Source organism: Eleutherodactylus coqui, chromosome 7 (genome assembly GCF_035609145.1).
Source record: "Eleutherodactylus coqui strain aEleCoq1 chromosome 7, aEleCoq1.hap1, whole genome shotgun sequence".
Classification (NCBI taxonomy): domain Eukaryota; kingdom Metazoa; phylum Chordata; class Amphibia; order Anura; family Eleutherodactylidae; genus Eleutherodactylus; species Eleutherodactylus coqui.
The window spans coordinates 93,403,546-93,426,974 of NC_089843.1; the positions used below are offsets into that span (position 1 = coordinate 93,403,546).

Genomic DNA, 23,429 nt, shown 5'->3' on the forward strand with positions numbered 1-23,429 from the left:
GATTTCAAATTATTATTTTTAGTGTAAATGCTCAGCCTTTGGAAGCAAAAAAGTTGTTAATTTGTCTGTTCTTTCAAACGATAATTGTTGTGTATAAATGGGCCTCAAGCCTCAATCCTCATACTCCACTCTCTATACCTGTACTTACAGTAAGCATTGTGCATTTAGTACCATATTTCTATACATTGTACTAGGACCCTGAGCATCTCACTCTGCTGTTTGCTTTGAAAAGATATGTTGCTATTGTGTCTTTTCATGTTCTAATAAAAAAATATGGCATTAAAAAAAACAATGACAAAATTATCAAACACCTTAAGTCCAGATTTAGAAATGATCTGAAACCGAGCACCAGCCAATCACATGCATCTCCCATTCATCATCTAATGGAGAGTCACTGTATCTGTTCCCTAGATTATGCAATACGCCATAGCTTGCTCACTGAGAATCATAGACAACGTCTCTGATCCTCACTCTTCCCATCTCAGTAGATATTTTATTGGATTTAGGCCGCCTGCAGACGAGCGGAAATCCCGCCGCGGGATTTCCCGCGGGATTTCCGCCGCTGAAAGTCTGCATAGGAGTGCATTACAATACGCACTCCTATGCAGACGGCCGCGGTTTGGCCGCGCGAAATCTCGCGCGGCAAACAAACCGCGGCATGTTCTAATTTTCTGCGGGGCACGCACTCACCTGGCCGCCGGCTCCGGTCTGCGCATGCGCCGGCTGCGCGGCAGCCGGCACATCAAAGAGCCGGGGCCGCCAGGCGCGGGTGAGTACGCGGTCGTCCCTGCAGGCTCTGGGGTCGGATCGCGCGGCGAGATTTCTCGCTGCCGGATCCGACCCGCTCGTCTGCAGGCGGCCTTACTGAAAGACAAGGTCATATCTAAACAAATAACAAACATCAGAATGTTTCATCAGAAAAAGTCCTGTTGTATAAATAAACTTTTTATGTTAAACATATTTTAAAATAATTCTTAGTGATTTTTTTTCATTTTCATTGCCATGATTTATATTTTAAATAATCCTAAACTCCTACATTTTTCACACTATATCCATTGAGCTTAATCAACTGAAGCTGCCTGTTCTGTGGAGAAAACAACTCAACAGTCATCTCATTATCATCACAGGCAAGATTACAATGAAAGATAACACCTATACATAGATAGCACAGGATCCACCATTTATAATAGGTGATTGTCAAAGCGCACCTCCTCCTCCTCCCTGCACAGTGACCTCTGCATAGGATACAGAATATATGTAGGATACTCTTCCATAAAAATTAATGGGTCAGCTCTTGCCCACTGTGTGAATGGCCCAGAATTTCTGCTGTAAAGTATTTCTCTAAATGTTATTTAAAGCACCTTAGGGAGAAAGGCTGCATCCCACCCCCATAGTCATGTACAGACAATAGAATAAAGAAAAATCTATAATCAAAAAATAAAACAGATTAAAAAATAGAAACTCTTTCAGCGTTTGACTTTAAATAGTAAAAAATATAGGTGATACAATCACCTTAACCCCTTAGTGACCAAGCCTGTTTGCGCCTTAATGACCAGGCCAAATTTTGCAAATCTGATATGTGTCACTTTAACATGGAAAAACACCAGAAAGGTTTTGCATATCCAAGCGATTCTGACATTGTTTTTTCACCACATGTTGTACTGCATTTAGGCGGAAAAAATAGACCAATAGAATTTGTGTTTATTTATTAAAAGCGCCAAAATTGGGAAAATTTTTAAAAAATCATTTTTTCACATTTCCAACTGCAATATCTTAAATATGTGCAAACATAATATAGAAATTTTTGCTAAGATATATATTTCCACCCGCTTACTTTATTTTGGGTGCACATTGGAAAAACTTTCGTTTTTTTTTTAACCATTTAGGAGACGTACAAATGTAACATTACTTTTCAGCATTTTGAGGAACACTTTGTTTTCCTACACCAAGCCAAGATTGGAAAGGCTCATGAGTGTCAGAATAATAGATACCCCCACAAATGACCCCATTTTAAAAACTACACCCCTTAGTGTATTCACTGAGGGGTGTTATGAGTATTTTGACTACACAGAGGAGTAAAAGTAAAATTTCATATTTTTGCAAATCTGTCATTTTAAAGACATATTTTTTCCTATAGTTTACATGAAAATGAGGATTTATACCCCAAAATGGATACCCCTGTTTCTACCGTGTTCAGAAATATACCCATTGTGGCCCTAATGTTATATCTGAGTCCACAACGGGGCCCAACATGAAAGGAGTAGTCAGTATCTTTCAAAACAGAAATTTTGCTTGAAGTCCTTTTAGGCCCCATAGCACACATGTAGAGTTCTTGAGCGCCCAAAACCATAGAAACCCCCCACAAATGACCGCATTTTGAAAACTAGACCCCTTAAGGAATTTATCTAGGGGTGTACTGCATATTTTGACCCCACAGTTTTTGAATGTATTCAAGCCAAGCAAAAGGAAAAAAAATGTGATTTTCATTTTTTTGGCAATTCTGTCATTTTAAAAACAGTTTTTTTTGTACAGCACACATATGAATGAAGACTTGCACCCAAAAATGGATACCCCTGTTTGTCCCGTGTTCAGAGACATACCCATTGTGGCCCTAATCTTATGTCTGGATGCACAACAGGGCCCAAAATGAAAGGAGTAGTCAGTGGTTTTCAGAACATAGATTTTGCTTGAAGTCCTTTTAGGCCCCATTGCCCACTTGTAGAGTTCTTAAAGGGGTTGTCCCGCTCCGAAACGGGTTTTTTTTTTTTTCAATAGCCCCCCCGTTCGGCGCGAGACAAACCCGATGCAGGGGTTAAAACAAAAAACCGGACAGTGCTTACCTGAAAGGAGTAATCGGTGGCTTTCGGAACATAGATTTTGCTTGAGATCCTTTTAGGCCCCATTGCCCACTTGTAGAGTTCTTGAGCGCCCAAAACCATAGAGAACCCCCACAAATGACCCCATTTTGAAAACTAGACCCCTTAACGAATTTATCTAGGGGTGTACTGTGTATTTTTACCCTACAATTTTTGAATAGATCTAAGCAAAGCAGTAAGAAAAAATTACGATTTTCATTTTTTGGGCTATTGCGTCAATTTAAAAACAGTTTTCTTTGTACAGCACATGTATAAATGAAGACTTGCACCCCAAAATGAATACCCCTGTTTATCCAGTGTTCAGAAACATACCCATTGTGGCCCTAATAGACTTACAGGACACATGGCTAGGCCTACAATGAAAGGAATACCCGTTGGATTTCAGGGTACAACTGAATAAATTCCAGGCCCCATTGCCCACTTATAGAGCCATTGAGCGGCCAAAACTATAAAGAACCCCCTCAAATGACACCATTTTGAAAACTAGCCCCCTTAACGAATTCATCTAGTGGTGTACTGCCTATTTTGACCTCACAGTATTTGAATGAATCTAAGCAAAGCAGGAGGAAAAAGTAACGATTTTCAATTTTTTTGGCAATTTTGTCCATTTAAAAACAGGTTTTTTGTGCAGGGTACATAGGAATGAAGACATTCACCCCCAAATGGATACCCCCATTTGTCCCATGTTCAGAAACATACCCATTGTGGCCCTAATTTACTTACAGGACCCATGGCAAGGCCTATAAAGGAGGGAACACCCGTTGGATTTCAGGGCACAACTGAATAAATTCCAGGCCCCATTGCTTATTTGTACGGAATAAAAATTGACTCCCTAAAATCACACACACCACACACACTCAGCGCCCTTTTCGGCGTTCGCAAATCTTAGATAAAAGTAATAATTTGAACTGTGTGGTATTTCCGAAGACAGGAGTAATTACGGAGGCTGGTTGGGAGGGGTACATGGGGCAATAAAACCGTGTATCCCCCTCCTCTCATGCTTTTTGGGGGTCATTTATTGACCTCAGTGGCGGGTATGGGGTGTAAAAAGTGGCGCTCTGTGAGTCTCCGTAAGCTTGCTGAGGTACGGCGGTCTCACACAGAAGGCGCTCAAGGTGCTCCTGGAACTGCAGGAAGGCAAGCGTTCCCGGAGCTTCTTGTAAAATACGTATTACTGGTAGCGGTCTGAATAACTCCGGGCTCACGTAGCCATAGGTGGAATTCTCTTGCGGAGGCCAGCGGCGGATCCCAGCTGTGAGCCCGGCTGTGTACGGCCGTGTAATGTACTGCGCATAACTGCCTACTCACACAGGCGGTCATGCGCAGTACATTTTTTTTGTTTGTATTTCCCGCACCGTCGTTTAGCGATGACACGGGTACCCACAGCCCGTATACAATGTAGTTGCGTATAGGCAGCGGGTATATCCACGACCATGGAGCTCAATGGGCTTTATGCTGCGGATAGCCGCGGTAAAATAGAGCCTGCTGCATTCTCTTTTCTGCGAGTGGATTATGCAGTTCCGACCCACTAATGTGAGCGGAATTGTGTAATCCAATGCGATTGATCTGTGTAATACCGCGGATCAGACGCATGCGGAATCCATAATTCCTATCCGGTCATGTGAGTCCGACCTAAGGTAGATCTCTACCTTTTTATCACGTGACCGGGGACTGCTCAACGAGGCCACCCGCCACTGTTCCAGGCTCTCGGCGACCGTTAGTTGGAGATTTTGAGTTTCCTTGGCTCCCCGACTCCTGCGCATGTGTCCGGTATTTTGCCGGCGGTCGCATGTGCAGAATCCGGGTAATTTCACGGATGAGGATCGCGTCGGGGTGCAAATACGGAGGCCTCCGGTAAAAAGTTTCCTCTCATCTCACCGATCGCATCGGTGAGGGGAGATGAAACTAACTTTTTTTGAAAACTTTTACGTGATCGCCATTATCCTTGGATAACGGCGAACACGTGATCAGGAACCGCTCACCGCAGCCCCCCGTTAAATTTCCAGGCTCTTGGCTAAGTTTTGTAGCCAAGAGCAGGGAGATTTTCAGTTATCCTGGCAATCCACGGCTTTTGCGCATGCGTCTGCCGCTTTGGCGACGGCCGCGTGCGCAGAAGCTGTGGTAAGGTCCGTGGATAAATCCGGGGGCCTTAGGTATGTAATTTCATCCTCCCTCACGGATATGATCTGTGAGGGGAGATGAAATGTAAGTGTTTTAAACTTTTTAAACTTTTTTTTTTAACTTTTTTACACTTTTTTAAAATTACCTTTTTACACTTTTTTTTTACTTTAAATGATCACTGCTATCCATTGGATAACAGTGATCATCTTTGCAGGGACATCCCTCTGCTCCTGGCTACACATGGCAGCCAGGAGCAGAGGGATTTTAAATTTCCCGGGTCCTGAACCCCTCTGTGCACGCGCCCGATGTCAATCATCCGGCGCGCATGCGCAGAAGGGGACTCCGATCCCGGAAGACCGGGACACCGCTGAGGACCGGGGGTGAGTATTTTCACCGGGGGTGAAATTAAGCTTAGTTTTACTTTTTTAAAAACTTTTTCGCGATCGCCGCTATCCACTGGATAGCGGTGATCGCGGGCCTGGGGACTGCTCGCCGTGGTCCCTGAGGACATCCCCTGGTTCCCGGCTACCTTCAGGAGCCGAGAACCAGGAGATTTTAAAGTCCCCGGGGTTCCCAGTCTTCTGCGCATGCGCGTGACGTCATTCGTCTGGCGCGCATGCGCAGAAGAGCCGCGCTGGGTCCCGGAGGATCCATTCTCCGCGGCAGACATCAGGGAAGCTGGGTGAGTAACTTCAGCTGCCCTGATGGATCTGATCCATCAGGGCAGCTGAATCTTTAACTTTTTAAACTTTTTTTTACACTTTATTGCGATCGGCGCTATCCATTGGATAGCGCCGATCGCAATGCCGGGGGGGACTGCCCGCAGCCCAGGATGACAGCTCCATGCTGTCGGCTACCTGCAGGCACCGACAGCATGGAGCTGTCACGTCTAGAGCCCACGGGGCTTTATTCTCTGTAGGACGCATGTTTTTACGTCCTCAGAGAATAAAGCCCTCTTAGGCAGGACGTAAAAAGGCTATGGGCTGGTCGTTAAGGGGTTAAAAATCACAGAAAAAAACATACTTACAGTGGTATAAGGGCAGGTATAAGCACCATTTCCCAGCATCATGGAAAAAGGTAAAATGCTATTTGGGGAGGGTGCATAGGTGCAAAATACTAATGAAATTCACAGAAGGGGCATCTGAAGTCTAACCAAAAAATAAAGCCCTATTCACAGAAAAGACTTGAAGTAAAATAATAAACTTTATTAATAATCCTTTATAAACCACACTTAGGGCACAACATAAAACAAAAAGTCGTGGGTGTCTCATCCACTTCTTAGATGATCAAACTACGGAGTGGTGGCACAACCAAACCAACGTAGGACAAACAACGACAGACCACATATAGGTATGGTCTCCACCAATAGGAGTTGGATCACTTAGTGTGAAAGCATTTGAGATACAGATGTATTCCACATCCAAGAATAGGAAGTGTTCGAGGGAAACGATATCAGTTTGGTTACTTCACTAACAGCAATCTGCTTTCATGTATAGACACTATAATGGGTTGTGATAAAATAGATGGAGTACTAATTGAGTCAAAATGATCCACTTAAGGACTGGCTGTATCCAGTCATGTGAGAATCACAGCACAATGTGGGGACTTAAATGAGGATACTGAGGTTGTAGACATTCACTCATAGAGATTTTTCTCATATAGTGACTTGGACTTAAGGTATCACTATGCGACCATTCTTATGGAGAATTACCCCCCTGATGGCCAGTCTTATGGTCGCTATATGAGAAAAATCTCTATGAGTGAATGTCTACAACCTCAATATCCTCATTTAAGTGGATCATTTTGAATCAACTAGTACTCCATCTACTTTATCACCCCCTATTATAGTTTCTATACATGAAGCAGATTGCTGTTAGTGAAGTAACCAAACTGATATAGTTTCACTCGATACATCTGTATCTCAAATGCTTTCACACTAAGTGATCCAACTCCTATTGGTGGGGACCATACCTATATGTGGTCTGTCGTTGTTTATCCTAGGTTGGTTTGGTTGTGCCACCACTCCGTAGTTTGTTCATCTAAGAAGTGGATGTGACATCCCCAACTTTTTGTTTTATGTTGTGCCCTTAGTGTGGTTTTTAAAGGATTATTAATAAAGTTTTTTATTTTACTTCAAGTCTTTTCTGTGAATAGAGCAAAATACTAATGAACAACCACTCACATGCACCATTAACCCCTTCCCGCTCCTGGACGTACCTGGTACGTCATGGTAGCGGGATACTTCCCGCAACATGACGTACCTGGTACGTCCTGGAGATAGCGCGGGATCACATAAGATCCCGCGCTATCCCGCAGCGGGAGCCGGCTGTCAGTCACAGCCGGCGTCCCGCTCCAACAGCGGGGGGACATCGGAGATGCGCCCCCGGCTGTTAACCCCTTCCCTGCCGCGATCTAAGTAGATCGCGGCAGGGAAAGAGTTCACAGAGGGATCGCGATCCCTGTGTGTCTCCGGCCGGAACTCGCGATGTGATCGCGAGAGCCCGGCCTGTCACCATGGCAACAGGACGCCAGACACTGGCGTCCTGTATTGCCTGTGCCTATAATCGCTGTACAAGCGATAAGGCATGGCAGAGCAGTAGCTTTGCCATGCCTTATGACAGCGATCATAGGCACAGTGATGTAAGTCCCTCAGAGGGACTCAAATAGTATAAAAAAAAGAAAAGAAAAGTGTAAAAAAAAAAAAAATGTAAAAAAAAAAATGTAAAAAACCCCTTTTTTATGCTTTTTCTAATATTAGCATAAAAAAAGGGAAAAAAAAACTAAAACCCCATATATTGGATATTGACGCGTCCGTAACGACGTGTACAAAAAGTTGAACACGCTTTTTATTTTGTACGACAAAAAGCGTAAAAAAAAACGCTAAAAAACAGAGGCAAAATGCTAATTTTTAGCATTTTGCCTCACAAAAAATGCAATAAAAGTGATCAAAAAAGCCGTACATTTCCCAAAATGGTACCAATAAAAACTACAGCTCGTCTCGCAAAAAATAAGCCCTTATAGAGCATAGAAAAATAAAAAAGTTACATGACTTTGAATGCAGCTATAGAGAAAAAAAAAAGATTTCCAAAAAAAGGGGGTTTTATTGCAAAAAAGTGTAAAAACCTAAAAAAAATAACAATTTTGGTATCGTTGTTACCGTACCGACCCGCAGAAAAAATTTAGTGTGTCATTTATGCTGCATGATTAACGCTGTAAAAAAAAAAAAAAAATCTATGGCAGAATTGATGCGTTTTCTCTCCCTGTTATCATTAAAAAAAAAAAAAAAAAAAATTTACGATATTGTCTATATACCCAAAAGTGGCACCGATAAAAACTACAGATCGCCACGCAAAAAACAAGCCCTTATACGGCCGCGTCCACGGAAAAATAAAAAAGTTATGGCTTTTGAAAAATGGAGATGGAAAAATACCAAAAAATCGCTTGGTCCTCAACGCCAAAATAGGCCGTGTCATTAAGGGGTTAATGGGGCGGCTGCTTAGTATTATACTTGCACATATGTAACTATTCCATAGGGGGGCAGCATTTTACATTTTATGTATGCTGCTGGGAATTGGTGTGTGAACCTGTCCTTGAACCCTTGTATCATTAAGTGCTCCTTTGGCTAATTTATGCAAATAAGTAAGGTGGAACAATACCTCCCCAGCGCCACCTGTTGGATGGCAGCATTCCTTCAAATCAATGTACGACTCTTTAACCAGTCTGTAAAACAATAACTGGGAATAGGAAACCAAGCAAGAATCCATACACAGACAGCTGTTTCAGGGGGTTTCCCCCTAATCTGTGTGCAGTAGGTTTCTGGCTTGGCAGGTGAGAGACCTGTGATATGGGTCAAAAGAGGTGTCCTTTCTCCTTAAGGAGAGTACCAAAAAAGTGTGTGGAGACACCTAGGGAGTGAGTGGGTCATGGGAGGGGGATTGTCTAACAGGTCTACTGGTTAATTATTATAGCTATGCACTAGTGTAATCTGCACTCTGAGATATTTTTTTCTTGACTGGTATATTTGCTATTGAATGTTGCCTGTCAAACTTATTTAATTACATAGAAATAAATTTGAAAACTAGAAATAAAAATCTTTCACAATATAATTGCTCCTTGTGTTTGTTAGAAACCTCACCTTGAATTAGTGTCAAATTTTTCAATGTACTTGATTGTTCCCTGGCTCGTAATTGGAGGTCATTAGTAATATTCTTTAATGCTTTTACATCCTCCTTCACTTTTTCTTCCAGCGTGCAATAGTTTTGTTTAAAATAAATGAAATCTTTTGAAGCGTTCTGAAGAAATGAATATTGTTGCCCAATTTCCTTTGAAAAAGACATAAACAAAAGTATTGCAATTATTTTTAAAGGCAAGCCTTCCTCAAATAGGATGTCCCACTTCTACCTATCCGAAGAAAGGTCATCACTTGCAGATCAACAGGGGACTGCTACCCAGGAACCCCTGGTGATGATCTATTCACTGGGGTCAGCATCTTTGTATACTGAGCTGTTTTGCTGCAGAAATCAGATGGATCTGCACATTGTGCAGTGCCCTGGATTGGTATTACAGACTAAGGTCTCATGCACACAGGCGGATTTTTGCTGTGGAATCCGGAGCAGGTTTCAGCCTCTGGTTTCTGCAGCAATAACCCATCATAGCATGCTATAGAAAAATGATTCTTCATGCACATGAGTGGAAACCAATTGCAGTTTCTGCTTGAGGATGAAAAATTGCAGTAGGTTCAATTTTTCTGCGGTTCCCGCACAGACAGCTTCCATTAAAGTCAATTGACAGCAGTTTAAAAAAAAATCTGTACTGTGCATGTCCGACTGCGAGCTGTGCGGACCATCCGCAGTACAGAGAAGCCGGAAGAAGACAGGTCTGCGCGGACGCCGGCAAAGAAGACAAATACAAGTACGCAGGGGTCACCCGCCACAGTCAGGACCTGATTTCATGCGGGATTATGCAGGTTGAATCTGGACCTGCCTTGCGCATGAGGCCTTAGTCCCATTTACTTCATTAGGACTCAGCCTGCAGTACCAACCTCGGCTACTGTGTAACACTCAGAGCTTCCTGTTTCCTGTAGCAAAACAGCTCAGTACACAAAGACACTGACCTGGGGTCCTAGGTCTCTGTCCCCTGCTGATCTACTGTTGATGACTTATCCTACAAATTTCTAAAGGAAGTGCAATGAAAAAATGCATTGATTTTATGGCATACACAGTGAAACAAAATTGACATGCTAGCTCTATTCTGTGAGTCAGTATGATTATGGTGGTACCAAATTATATAGTTTCTTTTGGCTGTACTACTTTTCAAAAAAATAACATTTTTTAAAAATATATAATTTCTACTGCCATCTTCTGACTACCATAACTTTTTTATGTTTCTGTCAATGGAGTTACATGACATTTCTAAGGGTGCATATGACTTTAAGATCACCTTTTGTTAAATTCTATCTTGGCGATGGGGTGACATAAGAGTGCAAATCTAACATTTTGTATCTTATTTTCTGAAAGGATTTACCATTCCAGATAAATAATGTATTATTTTACCAGATCGGACTTTTACTATACAGGAAAACCTTTGTTAGTTTTTTTAATTCTATTTTAAAAATGGGAAAAGAGTGGGTGTTAAAACTTTTAATATTGTTCATTTTTTTGTAATAATAAAAAAACTTTATTTAACTTATTTTCACTTTTTTAAATCTCCCATAGAGGACCTAGTCATAGAAATCCTTTAATTGCTTATGCAATATACTGCAATACTTCAAAATTGTATTTCTGCAGACATTCTATCAAGTCATGCCATATGCGCAGCTTAAAAGGTAGAAATGCATGGTAGCCCTGGGAGCTATCGCAAGCTCTACACAAGTGGAAGAAGAGGTCACTACACACAAGGAGCCTCTGAGAGCCATTTTATAGGCCAAGGTAGAACCACTTTTAGGGACTCAAGTGGCAAGACCGTTCATCTAATCACACCACAACTCTAATCATTTACATATCTGCCTGAGATGTAACTGCATGCCACATTTTGCAGCAAAACAACAACTCCTTCTAGGGGCTTGATTTTTTTTTACAAAAAAAGTGTACATTTAAAAGGGGATTCCTGAAAAAATATTTGCAATTAAATCGTTCTGCAAAAGTTTTTTGTAGCTTATGCATCATAGCTAAATTTCAGCAACAATAGGAGTGAGGAAAACAAAGGGCAGCATGAAATGTTGCATTTTGACACCACAAATTTTCTGGAATTTGCTTTTCTAAAGCATAAAAGAGACACATTATGGACACATTGATCTGCACTGGAGCTGTAGACAACAAATAGTAAGTCTGATTTTTCACCCAAGATAATAAGCAAAGTTCCTTCATATAAGTCTTTAAAGCAACTCTATGGTTTCGGGACAAAATTATGTCCTGAAACAGGAGGGTGGAGAAAGTATATTACCTGTAATTGATTTTTTTCGACTTTTCTTTCCTCTGCACTGCTTTCGGTTCTTTTTTCAGTTGGCTAAGATGGCTGCTGCCATTTTTAGACTACCTAATAACCCATAGGGCATTGGTAGTGTTAGACTACCAATGCACTGTAAATGTTCTGGGATTCGGCAGCACTATTCACTTTATCAGTGCTGGCCAATAATAGAGCAATGCATAGTCTAATCAGAAAAAGATGGCTGCCATCTTGACTGCCCTTAAATGAGACCAAATCCAATAAAACAGAGGAATGGGAGAGAAGATCAAGTGCAAGTAATATACCCTCTCTTCCTTTAATCATGGGACAGAATTTTGTCCTAAAATCAGAGGTCCACTTTAGGTGCATTAGACATGTAAGGTATCTCTTTGTCAGCTTGTCTAAATGTGCAAGCTCTATTGTGAATATTACCCTAGGACATGCATGATGACAAGTCTTCCACAGTCTTCTATGTTTTATGGCACCAATAGTGCTTTGATGTTGTAAAGAACATACCTTTTCCATTAAATAAACCTTTTCATATACTGTAGTATTTAGGTATTCCATTTTCATTTTGCTTCCATCCAGTGAAACTGTTAATTGGTCAACTACAGCACGGATCTTTTTTACTTCGTCTTCTGTTTTTCCATACTGCAATATCTTGTCATTTAATATTTCGGTCAAGTTTTTCAGTCCTTCTGAGTTTATTGAGGTTTGTGCTTTGCAATTTGAGAGGTTTTGCAGTAAATCCTTTATGATTTGAGGGTAATCTTGTACATTGTTTGTTTCTAGTGCTTGCATATTTTTTACCACCTGATGTTTTTCTTGTGCAATGCTTTCACTTCCTTCAAAAACAGCAACACGTTCTACAAAACAGGAGTCAAAACACACCACATGCACATGTTATAATGTACTTTCTTACTGGAGTTAAAAAGATTCTGTCAGCTACTTTAAGCGCTATTAATTAAGTTTATGGTTTCAAAATAGCTGACCCACTGAGTCCAGGGATGTAAGTTTTATATTTAGCTCCCCCACCATTCCGTAGCTGTCAGTACTTTTAGCAGCACGCTAAGCAGTCCTCTCATTCTAAATTTAAGGCCCATTTAGACGGGACGAATGTCAGGGACAACCAATGCCCAATACTCGTCCCGGCACAAACTAGCTCCCATGCTGCTGTACGGGAGCTAGTATTGCTGGCTCACAGAGGGGCAACTGGAGATTCCACTCTGCATAAATGATGGGCGATGAGCTGAACGCTGATAGTTCAGTGTAAATATCAGCCGTTCAGTATTGAATGGCTACTATGTTAAGTCAATGGAGAGGGGCGGGGGAGAGCAAGGAGTGAAATCTTCTGCAGCCTCTCCGCCCCTCCCTGTTGGCTGCTCTGTGAGTGAGCCAGCAATACTAGCACAGCACAGGAACAAGTGTATGAGGGATGAGTGTTGGGAATCGTTTGCCCAACATTTGTCCCATCTAAATGGGCCTTTAGAATGGAAGGATCACTGAGCACACCATAGCAGTGCAGAGCAGCAGCTGGTTTCAGCATTAAAAATGGAGAAACGGTTGGGAAGTTTAGCATAAAACTTACATCCCTGGACTCGGCAGTTTAGCTACTTTGAGCTCATAAGCTTCCCTGTCAGGATAAAAAACTTTTGTAAAATATAGTAACAAAAAAGAGAAAAGGTTATGGACCAAAAGTCATGGGACAGGAACTAATATTGTCTAGGACCCCCTGTAGCCCAGTAAATTGCAGGAACTTGATGTGCATCAATTCCACAAATAGATGGAAGATGTCTGGAAGGATGTTGAACCAAGTTGTCTGGAAAGCCACTGACAGCTCAGTGATATTTATAGGTGCAGAATCTCAGGTGCAAAGACTTCTCCATTATATCCCATAAATGCTCAATTGGGCTCATGTTGGGTAAAGATTCAGGCCACACCATTTCTAAGAACTGCACAACTTGGGCCCGATGGCACAGTGCATCATCTTGCTGGAATGTCTCATCATTGTAGGGGTACCATGCCATATGTTGCCAGTCTTTTAGGGTCCAGTTAGCAACAACACAAGCCCTGGTGAGGTACTGTCTCCACTGTTGTGGTGTTAAGAGAGGCACTCGGGTGGGTTTTCAGCTCCTATATGCCATGTAAGCTGAAGAACACTGTACTGACCTGCAGGATATGCATGTGGGACCTCCTACATTAAATGTGGATGTGGATTATTTCAGAGACTGTTGCTAATTCGCACACACAATTCTAGTCAGATGCTGCAAGTCATGGCCACTGTGCTGTCCATTGTGGGTGGTAATGCCTTCTGTGACATATTCTCGGTACACACGTGATGTTGTGGATTGAAGAATGTTAAATTTTTGCAGAATTTTGGAAATGGAATATCCCATTTGTTTGGCACCCACTATCACTTTTCATTTAAACTCTGATAATGCACTTGCCATGAGCATGCTGATCAGTATTCAACCTCACTCACAAGGTAAGACCTCACAACTTATACTAGTGTGAACGATCCAAGCTGTCACCTTAAGTAACATCAGTTCATAATCAGTTTACGTACTGCTATCCCATGACTTTTGGCTTGTCAGAGTATATACAATATTTTGCACTCCTCTGGATAATATATTGCATATATATTACATATATGAGACATACAAAATACTAAAAACCACTAAATCAACCCTCCGATGATCCTGGGACAAAATATGCCCAGGAACCAGAGGAGGGAAGTTATATTACCTGGTGCCCTATTTTCTTCCTTTTCTACCACTGATTTACTTATTCTGGGAGTCCATCTATAGTGTTTCAAGATGGCCGCGGTGATTCTTAGACTAGCTGTGCACACTGAGCATTGGTGAGTATCACTAGGCTAAGAAACTACATGCTGCTCTGATTGGCCAGGAGTGTTCCTGTGAGCAGCACTGGACAATCTGAAAGCAACATGCAGTAACTGATTGCATTGAGAAGTGACAGGAGGGCCATGTCCATCTTGGAACACTGCAGAGGGGCCCGAGGAACAAATAGATCAGCAGAAGGGCTCTAGGTAATACAACTCTCCTCCTGTCCTAGAGAAATTTTGTCCCTGGAACCTCATGGTCCCTGTAAAAAGCTATAACAAACAAGTACTTATGACTTACTAATAATAAAGTATATAAGATATCAGGAGGGTCAATTTAAAATTATTTAAGAAATGCTTCAATTACATTTTTTTAGTACCTTGTAGTTTGATAGTAAAAATAAGGTGGATCAGGACAATAATATATAGTATTGCAATGGCGGCAATTGTAATGTTCAGTTTCTTTTCAATACTTTTCATGTTACCTAAAAGATAAGGATGGTGTTTTATTCTCAATTTATAGATATGAAACACTGCAAAACAAATCCACTTGTTATAGGAGTTATCTCAGGAAGACAACCCAGGTACATGTTCTCTGTGGTTGGCCCTCTTTTATATATGATTGAAGAGCTGCTTTGATGAACGTGCATTGGAGTGTGCCTTTAACAATGTGACTGTGTATATTATTGTGTACAGAAAGGATCTGACATTCAGACAAATTCTGTTTTCTTTGTGTTTATTGTTTCATCCGTCTTCTACTTACATAACAAAAAAGTTGTTCATTTGTTAAAATCTCTAACAGAAATATGCTAGTTTTACATTTCAAGGTCAGAGTGTATATGGATAAAATATGGACTTTTTCATTCTTTTATGGTCACAAAAGCATGCAAGAAATTACATAACCAAGTGCTAAGTTTATTGATTATGCTGAACTCTCAATCATGTGTAAGGATCTTCAGAAATATATACAGATATATACAATTGAATTTTAATGCATTATGATAACTTTCTGTACTACAGCTTTTTTGCCTCTCCAATTGCTTTGCAATGGTTTGGTTGTGTTAATATAAGGTGGCAATGGCTTTTCAATGGCTTATGATGACTTGTAACTAGAGATGAGCGAGCACGCTCAGATAAGGCAGTTACTCGAGCGAGCATCGCTCTTCTTGAGTAACTGCATTCTCGTCTGAGCAGGCTCGGGGGGCGGCGGGGGGAAGAGTGAGAGAGATCTCTCTTTCTCACCCCCGCCGCCCGCCCGAGCCAACTCGGACAAAAATGCAGTTACTCGAGAAGAGCGATGCTCGCTCGAGTAACTGCCTTATCCGAGCGTGCTGGCTCATCTCTACTGGTAACAAAAAGTTATCACAATCAGATTAGCCCCTTAGTGACCGTCCCATTGTGTTTTTACGTCCTGGCTTTATGGGCTTTAATCCCCAAAGCCATAAAAACACACTCGCCCTGGGGATTAAAACCGTGGGGGCTTTGGACGTGACAGCTCCCTGCTGTTGGCTGCTGGAGGTAGCCGTCAGCCTGGAGCTGTTAGGGGGGCAGGGATATCCGACCACAGCCAGTAAAGTAAACAGAAAGTAAAATAAAGTTAAAGTTTCAGCTTCCCTCATGGATCGGATCCATGAGGGGAGCTGAAACTACTCAGCTCCATCCCCTGTGATGTCCCTTGGCATTCTGCTCCTTGCATACGCAGAAGGCCTGCGAGCCTGAGAGATTTAAAACCTCCTTGCTCCTGGATAGTATGAGTAGCTAAGAGCAGGGAGATGTCACCGGGAGCTGCTGAATGTAAAGTAAAAAAAAGGAAAAAAATAAGTTTCATCTCCTCTAATGGATTATATCCATGAGGGGAGATGAAATTACATACCTATGGCCCATAGATTTATCTGCAGACCCCACCTTAGCTCCCGCGCACGCCTGTCACCAAGATGGGGGGTGCATGTGCAAAATCTGCGGATTACTGGGTAATTTAAAAATCTCCCTGCTCCTGGCTACCAAAGGTAGCCGAGAATCTGGAGATTTCACAAGGGGCCACGGTACGTGGTCCTTGGTCATGTGATCACCATTATCCAATGCAGCAAATGGTTCAGCAGCAGAATAGTGAGAAAGGAGGGCTCTAGATAATATAACGTTCCTCCCATCTCTGAATCCTAGAGAAGATAACGGCGGTCATGTAAAGGTTAAAAAAAAGTTAAAGTTTCAACTCCGTCACAGATCCGATCCATGAGGGGAGGTGAAGTTACTTACCTAAGGCCTCTTGCAATGTCTCCCAAGGGGATCCTTATCTGCAGACTTCTGCCTAGCTTCGGCGCATGCTTCTGTCGGCAAAATAGCGGACGCCAGGGCAGAAGATGGAGAGAGCCTGGGAAATTTAAAATCTCCTTACTCCTGGCTACTAAAGGTATCTGAGGGCTTGGAGTAGTGACCAAGTGCTGCCGTGAGTGGTTCCTGATCACATGATCATGGTTATCCAACGGATAATGGTGATCAGTCATGTAAAAGTTAAAAAAAAACAAAGTTTAATGATCCTTTTGGTTTTGGGCTCCATTGTGCATACAGACATAAGATAAGGACCACAATGGGTATATTTCTGAACACAGAGCAAAAAGGGGTATCCATTTTGGGGTGAAAGTTTTCATACATATCTGTGCTGTACAAAAATAAATGTTTTTAAAATGATACAATTGCCAAAAAAAACAATATCGTAATTTTTTCCTTCTGCTTCGCTTAGATTCATTCAAAAACTGTGAGGTCAAAATATGCAATACACACTTAGGCCTTAGTCAGACGGGCGTTTTTAGCCACGATTTACGCATGCGCATGCGTCCGGCGATTTTATAAAACCATTGCTTTGCAATGGTATCGGACACATGAGCGCTTTTTATGCGCTCGTCCGATAAATTATAGAACAAAAAATCGCAGATCGCACCTATCTGCGATCTGCGATTCCTGTTCTCTTCTCTATATGCGCTCAATGGGGCTGGCGGCAGCAGCGCCGACCCCATTGAGAACATATAGAAGACAAATCATTCTTCTCTGCCACAGCTGTAACAGCTGTGACAGAGAAGAACGATGTTTGCCCATTGAATTCAATGGAGCGGCAATACAGCCGCTCCATTGAAAGCAATGGGCTGCCGGCGTGCGCGGGGTAAATTGTCGGGAAGGGGTTAAATATATAAGCCCTTCCCTGCAATTCATCCTAAAATGTGTTAAAATAAAAAAAAATTGTATACTCACCTTTCCGCTGCAGCCGGAGTCCAGCCGCGGCCGCTGTCAGTTCTCCTGAACTGCTTCTTGGCACTATTCAGCCGGCGGGGCTTTAAAATCCCCGCCTGCTGAATGATCTGCCTCTGATTGGTCACAGCCCTGACCAATCAGAGGCTGAAAACACTCACACACCCATTCATGAATTCATGAATGGGTGAGTGACTGCTGCCTCTCAGCGCTGAGTCAATCAGGGGCAGGTCTGACTCACATCCATTCATGAATTCATGAATGGGTGTGAGTGAGGCATGCCTCAGATTGGCTCAGCGCTGAGCCAATCAGGGGGCAGGTCTGACTCACACCCCCTTCACACCCACTGCAGGACGGCCACGCGGAGCTCCGGCTGCCGGCAGAAGGTGAGTATAGCAACCATGCCTAATGCCACTGCTGATTATGAATGGATTAGATAGTAAACCTGAGGAGTACTGAAGCATTGGGAGATGAATAGAGATGAGCGAGCGTACTCGTCCGAGCTTGATACTCGTTCGAGTATTAGGGTGTTCGAGATGCTCGTTACTCGAGACGAGTACCACGCGATGTTCGAGTTACTTTCACTTTCATCTCTGAGACGTTACCGCGCTTTTCTGGCCAATAGAAAGACAGGGAAGGCATTACAACTCCCCCCTGCGACGTTCAAGCCCTATACCACCCCCCTGCAGTGAGTGGCTGGCGAGATCAGGTGTCACCCGAGTATTAAAATCTGCCCGCCCGCGGCTCGCCACAGATGCATTCTGACATAGTTCAGGGAAAGTGCTGTTGATGCCGGAGCTGCTATAGGGAGAGCGCTAGGAGTGATTTTAGGCTTCAAGAACCCCAACGGTCCTTCTTAGGCCATTGAAATCGCAGATCGCACGTATCTGCGATCTGCGATTCCTGTTCTCTTCTCTATATGCGCTCAATGGGGCCGGCGGCAGCAGCGCCGACCCCATTGAGAACATATAGAAGACAAATCATTCTCCTCTGCCACAGCTGTAACAGCTGTGGCAGAGAAGAACGATGTTTGCCCATTGAATTCAATGGAGCCGGCAATACAGCCGCTCCATTGAAAGCAATGGGCTGCCGGCGTGCGCGGGGTGAATTGTCGGGAAGGGGTTAAATATATAAGCCCTTCCCAGCAATTCATCCTAAAATGTGTTAAAATAAAAAAAAATTGTATACTCACCTTCTCCAGACAGCCGGAGCTCCACGCGGCCGTCCTGCAGTGGGTGTGAAGGGGGTGTGAGTCAGACCTGCCCCCTGATTGGCTCAGCGCTGAGCCAATCAGAGGCATGCCTCACTCACACCCATTCATGAATTCATGAATGGGTGAGTGACTGCTGCCTCTCAGCGCTGAGCCAATCAGGGGCAGGTCTGACTCACATCCATTCATGAATTCATGAATGGGTGTGAGTGAGGCATGCCTCTGATTGGCTCAGCGCTGAGCCAATCAGGGGGCAGGTCTGACTCACACCCCCTTCACACCCACTGCAGGACGGCCGCGCGGAGCTCCGGCTGCCAGGAGAAGGTGAGTATACAATTTTTTTTTATTTTAACACATTTTAGGATGAATTGCTGGGAAGGGCTTATATATTTAAGCCCTTACCGACAATTCATCCCGGGCTCGCCCGCAGCGCATTGCTTTAAATGGAGGCGGCTCTATTGCCGTCTCCATTGAATGCAATGCGCTGGACAGCTCCGGCCCGTTTCTAATGAAACGCGGCTAGGAGCAGATTTTCGGGCGATTTGCGGGCGACTTGCGCGCACTGGTCACGCGATTTGCGGATGCGCATCCGTCATGCGATCCGCAAATCGCGCGAAAAAACGCCCGTCTGACTAAGGCCTTAGAGGAATTTGTTACGGGGTCTAGTTTTCAAAATGGGGTCATTTGCTGTACAAGTGTGCTATGGAGCCAAAAGCAAAATTTCTGTACTGAAAGCCCCCGGCTGCTCCTTTTATTTTGACCCTTGTTGTGCATAGAGATATAAGATTAGGACCAGAACAGGTATGTTTCTGAACACAGGACAAACAGGAATATCCATATTGGGGTGCAAATCCTCATTTTCATGTGTACTATAGAAAAAAATCCTGTCTTTAAAATGACTCACTTGCAAAAATATGAAATTTAGTTTTTTCTACTCTAAATTAGCGATTAATTGCTATAGTGGTCACAATTCATAATATAGTCTATTCAAATGTGGTTACAGGGTGCTATTTTGAGGGTCACAGCAGCCAGGAAGAGGCATTGTCTTATATATTTTTATAAAGCTGTTCTATGGATGAGATATGTATATATCTACATATGTATAGAAGTTCAACTGCAAGGCAAATAATTTATTTAAAAATAAGTAATAATAAAACATTTCTCTAAGGGCTCAGTCACATGGAGCGCCGATGCGCCCGTGTTACTGTATGATAAGACGGCTGCACTGGATATGGACATCTCTCTGTATGACCAGCTCCATTGCCGGCCATGTGTTCTATCTGCCGGCCAGTCCAGAGAGTCGTCCGTACTGGCAGTGCAGTGGTCTTATCCTGCAGAAACAGGGGCGCATCTGCGCCCCGTGTGACTGAGCCCTCAAGATGCATTATTTTTTTTGCTACAATAGTTTTTTTGAAATAAAAGACATTTCAGTGAATCAATTATTGGAATGAAAATGACAAGAAATGTTTGTTGCTAATGTCCAGTACATGGAGACAGAATCATATACAGCTCTATTGAATTGACTACATTCATAAAACATTTGTATACTTGTATCATTATATATCATTGCAAGTGCTTTAAATCTACAAATGTGTAGTATTTTATTGAGTCAAGATTAAGTTTTATATACTGTGAAAAAGCACAAATTAAAGAGGTTGTCTCATGAAGAGAATCAGTTTTTCCAACCCCGCAAAATCACAGAGAGAAACCACACTTGGCCATACATTTAATGGCCACTGCAGGGGACATGTAGCATTATATACTGACTATTCAAATAATGTGTGGATCAGGAAATGCATGTACAAGTCAGGTCTACCAGAGCACCTCTGTGTTTTAGCTCATAACAGGATATAATCAGGAGATTGGTCTTTATAGTGTTCATATGCCTTGAAGACCATATGGGTGGGGGTTGCATTCATGAAATAACTCATTTAACAACTATCAAGATTAAATATTATCAATGTATTAGATCAAGACTGTGGATCACTTTTAAATCATACAGTAAAAAGGGCAGAACTATGTGAGAAGAGAATTGAATTCCAAGTTTTTGTCCTACCCTGTACAAACAGCTCACCAAAGATGTATGTTTACTAATGAGGCTAGACTGACAAGTTGCAGAGGTATACTTTCATCTAAAATGATTTTGCAGGAAAGTAGTATATTTAGCTATCAAACAAGCTTACAAAATCAATTCCTAAAGAATCCCTCAAAGTTAAGAAAATTAGAAAAGTAACAAATATTTATATGACCCATTATTTATAGAGTTGTAGTATATTCTTGTGTTGTCAAGTGTCATCACTTAGAATAATAAAAAGCTATGAATGAAATGGAAAAATTAAAAAACAAGTAAACTATTCAATTACTGAAACAATCAAAAATAACAAACATCACCTGGGATTGGGGATTGTGTTGACTGTTCATCCCATTGTTTATCCTGTAGATCATTTAGACATGTAATTTCCAACTCATTTTCAGGTTTTTTTGACCACATTGCCATTTATCTGTGAAATGAAAAAAAGAAGCACAAATCAAAGTATGACTTTAAAATCTTCTTAAAACCTAGGGTTGATCTTTAATTTGTTAAGGGAATACGTCTGTATACTTTATTATTCATTTCTGTGAACCAAAACTAACTTTAAAAAAGATATTGAAATCCTCTTACCGTCATGTGAAGAGATATTATAAATGAATTGAAGTGCAGTGTTCAGCTGCTAGAATTTCCATAAAACGTTAGGTGCTTCCTGGTCATTTCTTTTTTAAATAAGGGAAATGAGTCAATATCTGACACAGACGTAACTCATTTTATGCAATATAGGAAAATTAATTATGTTTGCTGCATAAGCAGTTTTTATGTATTTCCTATGTAAACAAACTACTGTAGTATAGCCAATGGGAATATACACTATAGTCCTGCATGTATATATATATAGGATATAAAGACAATCTCAGAAAATATATAAAACAATTTTTTAGATAATTTAACAGCATTTTTTCAGAAACAGTGGCAGTCTCGTTCATGGGCTATGTTTAGTATTACAGCTTGGCACCTTTAAGTGAATGAGGCTGTGCTGCAAGCAAGGCAATCTATGGACAAGACTAGTGCTGTTGTCTGCTTTAGAAACATCATTTTAAGGGCTTATTCACATTGGCATACTCGTTTTTACTTTCGCCCGCCATCAACGTAAAAACGTCTGAATGGGCTCACAAATCTAATGTTTATGTGCCCATTCAGATAACACGGGCTTGGCGCATATATACGCCAAGGCCGTAATGCCGTTGGGCGTCGGGAGACAGTTTAGCTCTGCTAAGCTGTCTCCCCCTTCCCTCCCTCTTGCTGGCTCACCTCCTCTCTCCTCCCCTGTGCCTGTTTGCAATATGAGGGGGCGTGACGCCCCTTATCCGCAGCCAGCAATAAGAGGGAGTGGAGAGGGATGGAGCTTAGATCGACCCCCTCCCTTTGCAAACAGCCAGAGGGGAGAAGAGAAGAGAAGAGAAAAGGGAGGGAGTTTAGCAGTCACGCTGCTAAATTCTGTCCCACCTCCCTTCTCCAGCCACTGTCATCGGCTCCCATAGAAGTCTATGCAGCGGCTGATGTATTCTGGGCAGAAAGATAGTTCCAAGACTATGTTTCCAGACTGGCGTAAAAGCGCCCGATGCTATATTTTTTACCGGCTGGGCGCTTTTACACTGCAGGAATATGCCTGTGTGATTTGATGCATTGGAATCCAATGCATCAAATGGTAGCGTATATTAGCTGGATTCAAAATTCTGAATCAAGCTTACTGTATTTTGGGGAAGCCTTGTAACAAAAAGAAGTTTGTAAAATCTCTTTAAAGACACACTCCAGTATTTCCTCTTTCCTCTATAAATAGGAAGCCATCATGACATAATGTATAATTATTTCTATTTTTAACAATGCTTTGTTTTCTTCTGCTTTTTGTATTTTGATGCAATCAATCCTTCTGCTGAAGCAGCTCCCAACACAATTCTTTTAGCCTCAATGCACACCAATTTCCCTAATATCATCATAATACCCCTTTGCAGTTTATGTCAGGAGAAGTAGTGGTCTGTGCAGATCATGGTCTGACCCCATCTTATTTTTTCCATTAGGGTTTCTGGAAAATTCAAGAATGGAGGGGCAGCATGATAAGTCATGCAAGAACAACTTACATGAGGTAGAACCACTTCAAGATGTTCCAAGATGGTCAATAAATTGAAGAAAGGGCGGATATGATAACAAACAAGAATCAGGGAAACAATGTAAAAGTTTAATAGCAGTTTAGCTTCTAACCAGTTTAGCTTTTATTGACCTCCCAAAATACTGAAGTGCTTCTGCCTAGAGTTCTCATAATAAAGCACTTTAATCACTTTATATATATGTATTACCCCAGCTTTTCTAGATTGGTCTTTTGTCTGACAACCAAATTATTTTTGTGTACTCCTTTGAACACTTGTGGATCGTGATACCTTGAACCATTTCTATTCCTGTATGCTGTGCACCATTGATTTTCATGTGTTTTCTTAAGAATAGTAAAAATTAAAGGGGTTGTCTCGCGCCGAAACAGGTTTTTTTTTTTTTTGCATAGGCCCCCCGTTCAGCGCAGGACAAACCCAAGGGATGTGTTGAAATGAAAAAAAAAAAAATTTACTTACCCGAATCCCCTCTCTGCAACTTCTTCCTTCTTTTCCTCCAAGA

The 23,429-nt window shown here is 42.1% G+C and overlaps 1 protein-coding gene across 1 annotated transcript in view; it reads right to left on the minus strand.

Moving 5' to 3' along the window:
• MSR1 (macrophage scavenger receptor 1) overlaps positions 1-21,480 on the minus strand; it is a 57,652-nt gene extending 36,172 nt beyond the window's left edge. The window contains exons 1-5 of the mRNA XM_066574806.1: positions 21,396-21,480; positions 21,125-21,234; positions 14,664-14,768; positions 11,958-12,307; positions 9,133-9,319 (exon numbers count right to left, since the gene is read on the minus strand). Coding sequence (XP_066430903.1) covers positions 9,133-9,319; positions 11,958-12,307; positions 14,664-14,768; positions 21,125-21,230 — 748 coding nt within the window. The 5' untranslated portion in view covers positions 21,231-21,234; positions 21,396-21,480. The remainder of the gene's footprint in view (positions 1-9,132; positions 9,320-11,957; positions 12,308-14,663; positions 14,769-21,124; positions 21,235-21,395) is intronic.
• Between the last annotated feature and the right edge of the window lie 1,949 nt (positions 21,481-23,429).